Here is a 13,440-nt window from a genome sequence, read left to right as displayed (position 1 = left end):
ATTGACCAAATGCAATTTAAAAAAATAGATTATTTTAAAACAGTTCAGTCTCGGTAACCCTGTGAACTCTGAAGAAGTGGCCCAAACTCCTGACCTCCCAATCGTCCTCAGTACTTATTGCTTCAGTGCAGTAACGTTAGCTAATATCAATAACTTCACTAGCAGTAACATTGGCTGATAAGAGAGAAAACAATTGTACTGATAAGAATAGATACGTTTTGTTACAGAAAGAACACAGATCTTGCTTGTGTCTAACCAGAAACACATTGAGGTCTCTGAAACCAGCTATTATAATTCTGCATGAGTGAAATACTTTAGATAGGTCAGAAGGGAAGCATAGTGGCGAACATTACACAAATGCCACAGGGAATACACTTGCATTGAAAATATTTACATTTCTGATGATGAAGAATGAGGAATTTGATTGTCCCGTTTACACAGTATGGACCGTGTTTTCTCTCTCTTTCCAGGCCACTTTCCTAACAAGGCCATGCCCTCAGCAGGTACCCTGCCCTGGGTACAAGGTATCATTTGTAACGCCAACAACCCCTGCTTCCGCTACCCCACCCACGGAGAGAGTCCCGGGGCTGTGGAAAACTTCAACGATTCCATGTGAGTAACCTGGACATATGGACAATTTCGTAGACTGAACATTTTTAGTTCAGACAAACAATGTCGGACTCTGTAGTTTTCTCTGGGCCCAGGAGTGACATGTTTAGCCGCATGTTCTCCCTGAATTGCTGGCTGTCTGAGTGGTGTCCAAAAAATGAGGTGGGCTTCATAGATAATTGGCAAAGCTTCTGGGGAAAACCTGGTCTTGTTAGGAGAGACGGCATCCATCCCACTTTGGATGGAGCAGCTCTCATTTCTAGAAATCTGGCCAATTTTCTTAAATCCTCCAAACCGTGACTATCCAGGGTTGGGACCAGGAAGCAGAGTTGTAGTCTTACACACCTCTCTGCAGCTTCTCTCCCCCTGCCATCCCCTCATTACCCCATCCCCGTGGAGACGGTGCCTGCTCCTAGACCACCAATAACCAGCAAAAATCTATTTAAGCATAAAAATTCAAAAAGAAAAAATAATATAGCACCTTCAACTGCACCACAGACTAAAACAGTTAAATGTGGTCTATTAAACATTAGGTCTCTCTCTTCTAAGTCCCTGTTAGTAAATGATATAATAATTGATCAACATATTGATTTATTCTGCCTTACAGAAACCTGGTTATAGCAGGATGTTAGTTTAAATGAGTCAACACCCCCGAGTCACACTAACTGCCAGAACGCTCGTAGCACGGGCCAAGGCGGAGGATTAGCAGCAATCTTCCACTCCAGCTTATTAATTAATCAAAAACCCAGACAGAGCTTTAATTCATTTGAAAGCTTGTCTCTTAGTCTTGTCCATCCAAATTGGAAGTCCCAAAAACCAGTTTTATTTGTTGTTATCTATCGTCCACCTGGTTGTTACTGTGAGTTTCTCTGTGAATTTTCGGACCTTTTGTCTGACTTAGTGCTTAGCTCAGATAAGATAATTATAGTGGGCGATTTTAACATCCACACAGATGCTGAGAATGACAGCCTCAACACTGCATTTAATCTATTGTTAGACTCGACTGGCTTTGCTCAAAACGTAAATGTGTCCACCCACCACTTTAATCATACCTTAGATCTTGTTCTGACTTATGGTATGGAAATTGAAGATTTAACAATATTCTCTGAAAACCCCCTTCTGTCTGATCATTTCTTAATAACATTTACATTTACTCTGATGGACTATCCAGCAGTGGGGAATAAGTTTCATTACAGTAGAAGTCTTTCAGAAAGCGCTGTAACTAGGTTTAAGGATATGATTCCTTCTTTATGTTCTCCAATGCCATATACCAACACAGGGCAGAGTAGCTACCTAAACTCTGTGAGTGAGATAGATTATCTCGTCAGTAGTTTTATATCCTCATTGAGGACAACTTTGGATGCTGTAGCTCCTCTCAAAAAGAGAGCCTTAAATCAGAAGTGCCTGACTCCGTGGTATAACTCATAAACTCGCAGCTTAAAGCAGATAACCCGTAAGTTGGAGAGGAAATGGCGTCTCACTAATTTAGAAGATCTTCACTTAGCCTGGAAAAAGAGTCTGTTGCTCTATAAAAAAGCCCTCCGTAAAGCTAGGACATCTTACTACTCATCACTAATTGAAGAAAATAAGAACAACCCCAGGTTTCTTTTCAGCACTGTAGCCAGGCTGACAGAGTCAGGGCTCTATTGAGCCGAGTATTCCTTTAACTTTAACTAGTAATGACTTCATGACTTTCTTTGCTAATAAAATTTTAACTATTAGAGAAAAAATTACTCATAACCATCCCAAAGACATATCGTTCTCTTTGGCTGCTTTCAGTGATGCCGGTATTTGGTTAGACTCTTTCGCTCCGATTGTTCTGTCTGAGTTATTTTCGTTAGTTACTTCCTCCAAACCATCAACATGTCTATTAGACCCCATTCCTACCAGGCTGCTCAAGGAAGCCCTACCATTAATTAATGCTTCGATCTTAAATATGATCAATCTGTCTTTATTAGTTGGCTATGTACCACAGGCTTTTAAGGTGGCAGTAATTAAACCATTACTTAAAAAGCCATCACTTGACCCAGCTATCTTAGCTAATTATAGGCCAATCTCCAACCTTCCTTTTCTCTCAAAAATTCTTGAAAGGGTAGTTGTAAAACAGCTAACTGATCATCTGCAGAGGAATGGTCTATTTGAAGAGTTTCAGTCAGGGTTTAGAATTCATCATAGTACAGAAACAGCATTAGTGAAGGTTACAAATGATCTTCTTATGGCCTCAGACAATTTGTTCATGTAAATGGGGAATCTTCTTCACAGACTAAGGTTAATTATGGAGTTCCACAAGGTTCTGTGCTAGGACCAATTTTATTCACTTTATACATGCTTCCCTTAGGCAGTATTATTAGACAGCATTGCTTAAATTTTCATTGTTACGCAGATGATACCCAGCTTTATCTATCCATGAAGCCAGAGGACACACACTAATTAGCTAAACTGCAGGATTGTCTTACAGACATAAAGACATGGATGACCTCTAATTTCCTGCTTTTAAACTCAGATAAAACCAAAGTTATTGTACTTGGCCCCACAAATCTTAGAAACATGGTGTCTAACCAGATCCTTACTCTGGATGGCATTACCCTGACCTCTAGTAATACTGTGAGAAATCTTGGAGTCACTTTTGATCAGGATATGTCATTCAGTGCGCATATTAAACAAATATGTAGGACTGCTTTTTTGCATTTGCGCAATATCTCTAAAATTAGAAAGGTCTTGTCTCAGAGTGATGCTGAAAAACTAATTCATGCATTTATTTCCTCTAGGCTGGACTATTGTAATTCATTATTATCAGGTTGTCCTAAAAGTTCCCTGAAAAGCCTTCAGTTAATTCAAAATGCTGCAGCTAGAGTACTGACGGGGACTAGAAGGAGAGAGCATATCTCACCCATATTGGCCTCTCTTCATTGGCTTCCTGTTAATTCTAGAATAGAATTTAAAATTCTTCTTCTTACTTATAAGGTTTTGAATAATCAGGTCCCATCTTATCTTAGGGACCTCATAGTACCATATCACCCCAATAGAGCGCTTCGCTCTCAGACTGCAGGCTTGCTTGTAGTTCCTAGGGTTTGTAAGAGTAGAATGGGAGGCAGAGCCTTCAGCTTTCAGGCTCCTCTCCTCTGGAACCAGCTCCCAATTCGGATCAGGGAGACAGACACCCTCTCTACTTTTAAGATTAGGCTTAAAACTTTCCTTTTTGCTAAAGCTTATAGTTAGGGCTGGATCAGGTGACCCTGAACCATCCCTTAGTTATGCTGCTATAGACTTAGACTGCGGGGGGTTCCCATGATGCACTGAGTGTTTCCTTCTCTTTTTGCTCTGTATGCACCACTCTGCATTTAATCATTGGTGATTGATCTCTGCTCCCCTCCACAGCATATCTTTTTCCTGGTTCTCTCCTTCAGCCCCAGCCAGTCCCAGCAGAAGACTGCCCCTCCCTGAGCCTGGTTCTGCTGGAGGTTTCTTCCTGTTAAAAGGGAGTTTTTCCTTCCCACTGTCGCCAAGTGCTTGCTCACAGGGGGTCGTTTTGACCGTTGGGGTTTTTCCGTAATTATTGTATGGCCTTGCCTTACAATATAAAGCGCCTTGGGGCAACTGTTTGTTGTGATTTGGCGCTATATAAATAAAATTGATTTGATTTGATTTTTAGTGGAAAAAACCTACTTTAGATTATGATTTAGTCTTATTCATATTTTATTATTTCATCATTTTGCTGATGTTTTTGTTGGCTTCAGTGATGAATCTTATAATTGGCAAAATATTTATTATTCAGCCCAAAAAAACATGTTTTCTTAATAAAACTGTGACTAGCAGTGCTGCCAGTGTGCGAGCTGTCCACACACTGTAAACAGGATGTCTAATGTGTGTCTGTGGTGTCTTCATCAGAATCTCCCGACTGTTCACTGATGCTAAGAAGATCCTGTTGTACAGTCAGAATGATAAGAGCTACGAGGGCTACAATGGACTGCTGAGGGCCCTCAGGGAGCTGCAGACGAACACACCCCGTAAGTACACACCTTTGATTGCTTGTTTTTAGGCCGCAGATCATACATTTGTTACTGAAGGACCCATTCAGTGCGTCACCCATGGAATTGCGTGATGGGTTGCATATGCACAGACATGGTAGACATGTGTCAGCATTGAACTGTACCGTGTGTAGTACTGTATATTCACACACACACACACACACAGAGTAAATATTACTACTTCACGTAAATGCATGAGCCACTGAGAAAGAAGGGACCAGTAAAATCTAATGGATATAAAAAAAAATGAATAATATAACTAATTCATTTTATTTGTCAATCTTTGAACTCCGTGAATGTCAGGAGACCAATATTAAACTACAGCTGTGCAGGGGATGACTGTGCAGACAAATAATGTGATATAGGTTTCAGTGTGGTTGGAGCATTTTTAAATTTTGACCTCTGTGTAATTCTTCATTGACCCCTACCTGGCTACAGCTACCACCCTGGGATGGCTATCATACATTTTTGTGTAGATTGTGGTACACTGAGGCTGGATTCTCAGTGTCGTTTAGTCACCTTAAGTGGTACCGAAAACCTGCTTGGCCCATGAACTAAAGTATTCCGTGGTTTTATTTGTAATTATTTTCAAGCAAACATTAGTATAGCAATTAACAGAAACTTTAGCAAATTTTACAGTTAATTGTACTTATTGCATCTGCGCTTTTGTTACCATTAGGATTCGAACTGACAAGTCAGAGGGAGGCTTTAATCATGCAGCATTTGCAGGAGATGTTGATTTCTACGTCTTCGGTGTTCAGGGTGTAACCCGTGTCTTTCTTATCACTGACTGCCACTGCTGGTGGCCTATCTCCCAGAATCCAGTGGGTGCAGCTCCTCTCTGTCTGTAAAGTAGTGTTTTATCACACTCAGCACTCGAAGGCCCAGAAAAGCTTCTTCCATGTTCGTCTGTCATGATGCATCACAACCACTGGCTTCCTGTCCGTTTTAGGATTGATTTTAAACTCTTAATATTTGTTTTTAAAGCTATACACGGACTTGCACCTTCTTATCTTTGTGAACTGTTAACTGCATATACACCCACCAGAACTTTGCAATCTGCTGGTCAGCATCAGCTGGAGGTCCCTAGGACCAAAAGCAGGCAGTGGGGTGACCGCTCTTTTGTTGTGGCTGGGTCTAGACTTTGGAATTCTTTGCCCCCTGAGTTGCGCTTGTTCTGTACCTTGTCTCTGTTCAAAGTTAAGCTAAAAACGTATTTTTTCAGAATTGCTTTTCGCATATAAAGTCTTATTATGATGGTTGTTTTGTTGTTTTATTGTTTTTGATTTTATGTATTCATGTAAAGCACTTTGGTTCAGTGGTTACTGTTGTAAAGTGCTATACAAATAAAGTTTGTTTTGATTTGATCACAACACAGATCTAGTAGTAAATTCAGAAATGTTGGGACAATTAAATTCAGACATGTACATTGCATATTTTCAGACAACTGACTAAAATGTTGATTTTTTTTTTCTTTAATCTGTCACCCAGCTGTATGTTTTAGTCTGCAGTCCCATCCCTCAGTTTGTTGTGCATATTTATTATTATTTTTTTTACAATCATTTTCACACTTGTCTCAATACCACCCCTTACCAAAAAGTAGTATATGCAAGTATGTTTCAAGTATACTTCTAGTTTACTTTTTATATACTTATCAGTACTATTTTTTGGTAAGGGACATCTATTTTCAAAACACTTCTGACATTCACCAAAACATTGGACAGTGTAAATTAAACTGTGGATATTTTTGCAATTGTTGATACAAGACTTCATGCTAAACTCATGAAAATTTATCTCAGCTCATTTTTCACCAGCAGCGAAATTTTGTTCACATCCAGCTAATTTTGTAGGCAGTTTGATCCTCTGTTCAAAACAGTTAACTTTTTGGTCAAAACCTACAAAATGCAATCACTAAAGAATGAAATACTCTGTATTTTGACAGACAAATTAAACAAAAAAAAAGAAAAACAGAAAGTTGAGACTGTTTTTGTTTTGTTTGCCATCTTGTTACCATCTCTACAAAAGTGGTCTCATTAGCAGTGAAATGTTGATTGATTTCGGTAAAATATAGATGTAGCTGTTGTTGATGATTGATGATTTTTACATTACAGATGTGTTGTACTTGTAAGTCATGCTAACCTACCTCTGTGTTGTACTTGTAAGTCATGCCAACCTACCATTTGTGTTGTACTTGTAAGTAAGTCAACCTACCATCCCTGGTTCTCAAGATCAGGCACCTAAGTGGCTCTACTCTACTCTTTTCTACTCTTCTATTTTACCCTTCCTTTTTAGATATTTAGATATACCTTAGTATACTAGCATAGTTCCACCTTAGAATTGGAATATAATATATAAGATATACCTCACTGAATTTTCATGGTCTATCTGTGGTTAAAACTGACAAAGGAATGCAACTACAGTGGAACCTCAGTTTGAGAACAGCTCTCTTTACGAACAAATCGGTTCACAAACATATTTTTTGAACGAAAAATTCCTCACTTTTTGAACAAAATCTTGGTGCACGGACACCTCCGCCGCAGTAGGTGGCAGTAATGCACCATGTTGGGTTGAAATCCGCCAATAAACTTGAAAGTAGAAAGGTTATTTTTGCTTTGTGTTTAATAAATCATATTTTGGGGGACTGCGTGGTGGTTCTCCTATCGGGTTGCTTTATGTGGACATTAAAAGTTATGAGCTGCGTATTTTTTTTCAGTAATCGTACATTAAGTGGAGCTAGTAGCAGGTAAAGCTGCTGACAACTGCTAAAAGCATACAACAGTAAATCCGACAGGAGTTTCACTGCAACAGAGGCATCTGATTGGTTAGGAAGCTTGTGCTCTACAAGTATTTTATGACAAACGCTTGGAATAATCTACCTTGTTGTGTGGTGAAACGTCCTAACAGACACACTCTAAAACATTGCAGCCTTGTTTAGTTATATCCACTTGAATTCAACTTTACAATTCAACTCAACTTGTAAAGTTGAGTTCAACATCCAAAACTTGGAAGAGCTCTTTATTTTAAAGAGTAGCAAGTGGACATAACTAAATGAGGCTGCAATGTTTTAGAGTGCTGTAACATTCAGCCCCTTCACCATCCCTGTACGCCATCGAGTCTCTTCTGTACAGGTAAGGTGAAATTAAATTGTCTATTTTATCATAATTACTGTCCATTATTTTGAATAAGTTACTATGCATATTCTTTGTATTTTGTCTGCCTTTTATGCATGAAATGCTGTTTTAAAAAGTAAAAACACAGTGTTCTTTTTGGGGCCAGGAACAGATTAATCCATTTTACATTGTTTCTTAAGGGAAAATTTATTTAAGAACAACATTTAGGAACCAATTAAGTTCTAAAACCAATGTTCCACTGTACATGAAATTTACCAAATGCAGTTGCAGTATCTACAATATTGTAACAGAGAAAATGAAGAGGACCCCATGGTTCAGCATTACTTAGGGCTCCAACAGCTTTGCATGTGTTTTTGTTCAGTTTTGTTTTTTCATTCTTCATATTTGAATGTGCCATTGTAGTATAAAGTCATGTGGAAACCTATCAGTGATTTGGTATGAATGGCCCTTGACTGCAACACAAAGTCATCTATGTAAAAACAGATGACATGGCAACACAAAGTGCCGGAATATACACTTCTCTTTAAGCTCAAAAGGCAGCATACAGTGAAATCCATCAAATTACATGACGAGTCAAAGTTGGGGCACTCTTTCTCATTCAACTGAAAAGAATACATATTTGTTAATTCATCATATATTCTTTTTTTGATTTCTGATACAGTAAAACATTCATTTATTTTCACTCCACAGAACTAGATATTTGCTATATTTATTTGACATATTAACTTTGATTGTGAGAGGCAAACCAACTGCTCAAACTATACTTCAGCTGCATAGCATGAAATATTTTTGGAAATACTTAAATCTGCATTCTTTGTAGACTCTAAACAGCTTTTTGAAATGCAACACTACAGTTATCGCCATCAAAGTGGAGGATGCAGGATCACATTACATATACATGTACATATGAAATTTGTAATGCTTTTAAGTTGTTTGTATTTTTTCGTACACTGAATGCCACAGTAGTCCTGGTGGATGTGTTCAGGGTTTGTAAAAAAAGTGGGCACGGTATTGACACTAGTGTGAAATTTATAGTAAAATACCGTAATGTATGTAAATGTTTCCAATTTAATTCACCTGTTCTATGGAAGTGTTGTTTTACTGTTCAAGTTTGTGGAACAAAATTTTGAAAAGGATAGAGTGCAAGAGAAGCTGAGAGAGCAGCACCATCGTGACCTTGGCTGGTGTGGCCGTGAGAAAGGTTATCTTTCTAAAATAGGACCCTGTTGATTACTGCACCGTGCTGACTAGGCCAAAGCAACGTGAAAATAATGAGTCGTGTTTGCTGTTATGCTGCTTCACTTGGAATCAAGTAGAAATCACACAAACACTTCAATTTTGCAGAAAACAAAATTGCATGCATACATACATACATACATACATACATACCTTAATACCCGCATGGTCTTGGGCGTTTCCTTTCCACTTCAGTATCATATCAGTTTTATTTATTTATTTATTTTTTGTCATAGCAGCAACCTCATCATGATTCTTACAACCAAAATCAAAAGAAAAATGTGGGATGTGAGAAAATTTTTATTTCTTTTTTGTTATTTTTTAATAGAGCCATAATCTAACAAAAAAGAGCAGACTGCCCCACCAGGGAGAAACATGATTACTGACTTTATTGCTGTAGGAAAAAATTCTGAGTACAGTATGATCCAGTTTCCAGAGTCTAGTACCAGAATCATGAATAGATCCTGTTTGTTTTTACAAGGCAAAAAAGACCCTGATGTTTCCATAAATATATGTAGGCGTGACACTGATGCTTTAGCTTTGTTTTGTTCTCTCCTGTTGTGGATTATCACATTTAATGTCAGTGCAATTGAGCTGACAGATTTTTAATCATTCAATCTTCACTTTGCACAATATTTTAATGTTAAAGTTGTTAAAAAGCATCTCTCAGTCAAATGACACAGACACCTTCTAACTGTCACACACTAGTGTGTAGGGCACCGTAATAAAATGTATGGCAGCCACTTATGAATACTACTTAAATCATCTATCACATATGCAGAAAATACTGGAGTAACCAAACATTCACAACAAACATAACCCACTGGTTGGACCTGTGATGAGACTAGTTGGTCACTAAGGTGTTAACCTGCTCCACCAGCAGCATGTTCAGACGTGTACCAAGAATTGTTGGGCTTGTCCATGTAGCCAGGAGGCTGCATGACAAACATACAAGAGAGCGCACATACCGCTGACAAACCGCCGTCAACCAAATTAACCGAACACATATACCAACCCCTCTTTCCTATAAACTACCCATAATCATTTGCTTTTATCTCATTTTCGCTGGATCTGCAGTGTTGTAGATGTATGTAGACCTGCATGAAACTGCATGTTTATATTATCTAAAAATGTGTTCTAAATCTGCACAGAAAGGTTTCTTATTTTCTAAAAACTATATGTTGAGTAGTTTTGCTGACAGAAATGAAAACACAACCTCCATGGTGGCGGTTAGAAATGGTGAAACTTCAAATAACACTCTGTTCCTGATTGCTAGGGAGATCTGAACTACAAACAGAGGCACACAGTACACAAATAACATACAAACATGTGACAAAGTACATGTTACCAGACTGTCTAATATGTCTATATTTAAGGGGTTTTAGCAGCAAAGAATCGTGGAAGCTGCCATTTTCAGAAGCAGCACTGATTATACTTTATTAAATTAAAGCTCCCGTGTTTTTCACCCCCGTGAGAGCTCATGTCCCACATCTTACATATTACTTTACACGAGAGAGAGCGAGTGCACATGTACTACTCACACACAGACAAACACTTCCTCCCAAAGGATGTCGACTTTAACTGCAGCAAGATTTCCCATTTATGTGTCTTATCAGTTAGTGAGGACAGAGAAAAGATAACTGTTTCCTGTTAAAGCAGGGGAAAGAAGTCAGAGAGCATAAATATGAAAATATCTGAATATAAAGCCCCTTTCACGCCATCCATTAAAATGCACATCAGAAAACATGGTTGCATTCTTTCAATTCATAAAATGGATTTCTTTCGAAATCCAGAGAACACAAACAGCAGGTCTCAAAAAAAAAAAAAGAGCAGACAGAGAGACAACATGCTCTCTCTCTCTTGATAAGCAGGACAAACACTAATTACTAGGGTTGAGCCGGATATTCCGGTATGGATAAAGCATTTTGGACAAGCACGAGCATGATCCGAATAAAACTCAATATCTGTGCTCGTGCTGAAGAAAAATTCTCATTGGCTAACTGACTGTCTTCACGCTCTGTGACTGGCCAGTCACACACAGCGCCCGCCCCTCCCTACACAGACATGTCTCACTGCGGCTTCTCACACACACACAGACAGGATCTCTCTCTGTGCTTGTCTGGATTCTGCCTCATGTTGCTCTGTCAGTACTCTTGCCCAGCTTAAGTTTTCTTCAGCTCGCCTCTTTTTCAGTTTGTCTGATAGTAAGTCCCTTCGGCTGCTCCCTTGTTTGCACTCGGGGTCGCCACAGCAAATCCAAGGTGGATCTGCATGTTGAATTGGCGCAAGTTGAATACGCCGGATGCCCTTCCTGACGCAACTCCACATTACATGGAGAAATGTGGCAGGGGTGGGATTTGAACCCGGAACCTTCTGAACTGAAACCAAGCGCATTAACCACTTGGTCACCACCCCTGCTACTAAAGTTATTTGGTGAACTTGTTTTGTGTCATACGCAGTGCTTTTAACAAGACAGAGCTAAAAACGGCTCCTGCCGTGGCGGTCATAGCCTCCAGTCAGGTTTTTATTAATTTATTTCTTTATTTTTTAACCGTTTGTTTGCTCTTCCTCTTGTTGGTGATATAAAGTCAGTTGGAAAACTTTGCTCCTACTCAACACGGGGCTTTTGAGAAGAGTACAGTGAACAAGGCTGACATATTTCCCTGTTTGCATGAATCACCAAGTTCACACAGATCATTAAAAAATAAACAGTCTTACAGACCACTTACACACATACACACATATAGCTGAACACACAAAGTAGTCTGTATTAATATTTTTATTGAACATGGCTGCATGCAGTATCTGACACTTTCTCAATGCAATTCATAAAAATAAATTGGTCAGTCAAACAACCTCTCTCTCCCTCAGTCACACACACACATGCACACACAGACAGACAGTCATACACACACACACTTTAATCAGTATTGTTTAACTTTGTGTGGAAAAAAATGCCAAGAACGTTAGGTAGTAAAAATAAATAAATAATTGGAAAAAAATCACAGTTTGATCATAAAATTTAAAAACGAAAGTAGTGTTAAGTATGACAACTCTTGTTTATGCATACTTAGTAGTTCATAGTTTCCTACTACATTGAATGTCAATTCTGAGGCTGTTCTGTTATTCATTCATACACTTAAGAATATTCATGGTCTGAGTTTATTTAAAAAAAGCTTGTTCTATAAATAGTTCCTTTACTATTGTGATCAAAAACATTGAATCTCGATTCTGAGGCTGTTCTGTACATATGCATTCATACACTTAAGAATATTCATGTTCAAAAACATTGATTTGAATCTCGATTCTGAGGCTGTTCTGTACATATACATTCATACACTTAAGAATATTCATGTTCAAAAACATTGATTTGAATCTCGATTCTGAGGCTGTTCTGTACATATACATTCATACACTTAAGAATATTCATGTTCAAAAACATTGATTTGAATCTCGATTCTGAGGCTGTTCTGTACATATACATTCATACACTTAAGAATATTCATGTTCAAAAACATTGATTTGAATCTCGATTCTGAGGCTGTTCTGTACATATACATTCATACACTTAAGAATATTCATGTTCAAAAACATTGATTTGAATCTCGATTCTGAGGCTGTTCTGTACATATACATTCATACACTTAAGAATATTCATGTTCAAAAACATTGATTTGAATCTCGATTCTGAGGCTGTTCTGTACATATACATTCATACACTTAAGAATATTCATGTTCAAAAACATTGATTTGAATCTCGATTCTGAGGCTGTTCTGTAAATAGTTTTCAAACAAACAATAAATATAGCAACTTCTGATCAATCCATATCAGTTTCAGATTTAAAATGATGTACTGATTTAAGCCCCAGCCATTTCTGGTTAAACCACGCCCACTTTCTGTTTAGGCCCCACCCACTACAAGTACAGATACAGATAATTTAGTTGGTTCAACAGATACAGATAGTGGTGTACTCGCTCATCCCTACTGAGTATGCGCGCATTTCAGGCATATTCTAAATGCTACAAAATGCTACTCTACATTTGTGCCGGTGTGAATGGGGCTTCAAGCCCCTTCTACAGTGTACAACTGTGTAGATTTGCATGCAGTAACTCAGTGTAGTGCAGACTTGCATGCAGAAGCACAGACTTGCTTAAAACGGCATGCTTTAATTGTCCAGTGCTCTATGCAGAAAAAATTAAACATTAATTTTTTGCTTTTACTGCTGCATTGGGCTACGCTGAGCTGCGCAGAGCTGCGTAACTCAATGTAGTAGATGTGCCACAATGCGCAACTCTACGTACATTTGTGCCAGTGTGAAATAGGCTAAATAAGCAATCTAAATTCAATTTGACAACAGCAAAAAAACAAACAAAAAACAACAACAAAAACACAATGTTCGTTAAAAACAAAATAAATGAATGTAAAATATCACAAA

At 38.3% G+C, this 13,440-nt stretch overlaps 1 protein-coding gene across 2 annotated transcripts in view; it reads left to right on the top strand.

Moving 5' to 3' along the window:
- LOC117525993 (phospholipid-transporting ATPase ABCA1-like) overlaps positions 1-13,440 on the top strand; it is a 71,862-nt gene that overhangs the window by 17,397 nt on the left and 41,025 nt on the right. For both annotated transcript variants that reach the window (XM_034187979.1, XM_034187978.1), the window contains exons 4-5: positions 471-612; positions 4,498-4,616. In XM_034187979.1, coding sequence (XP_034043870.1) covers positions 471-612; positions 4,498-4,616 — 261 coding nt within the window. The remainder of the gene's footprint in view (positions 1-470; positions 613-4,497; positions 4,617-13,440) is intronic.

This window comes from Thalassophryne amazonica, chromosome 15, assembly GCF_902500255.1.
Source record: "Thalassophryne amazonica chromosome 15, fThaAma1.1, whole genome shotgun sequence".
Lineage (NCBI taxonomy): Eukaryota > Metazoa > Chordata > Actinopteri > Batrachoidiformes > Batrachoididae > Thalassophryne > Thalassophryne amazonica.
This window is presented reverse-complemented; position numbering and strand designations above follow the sequence as displayed.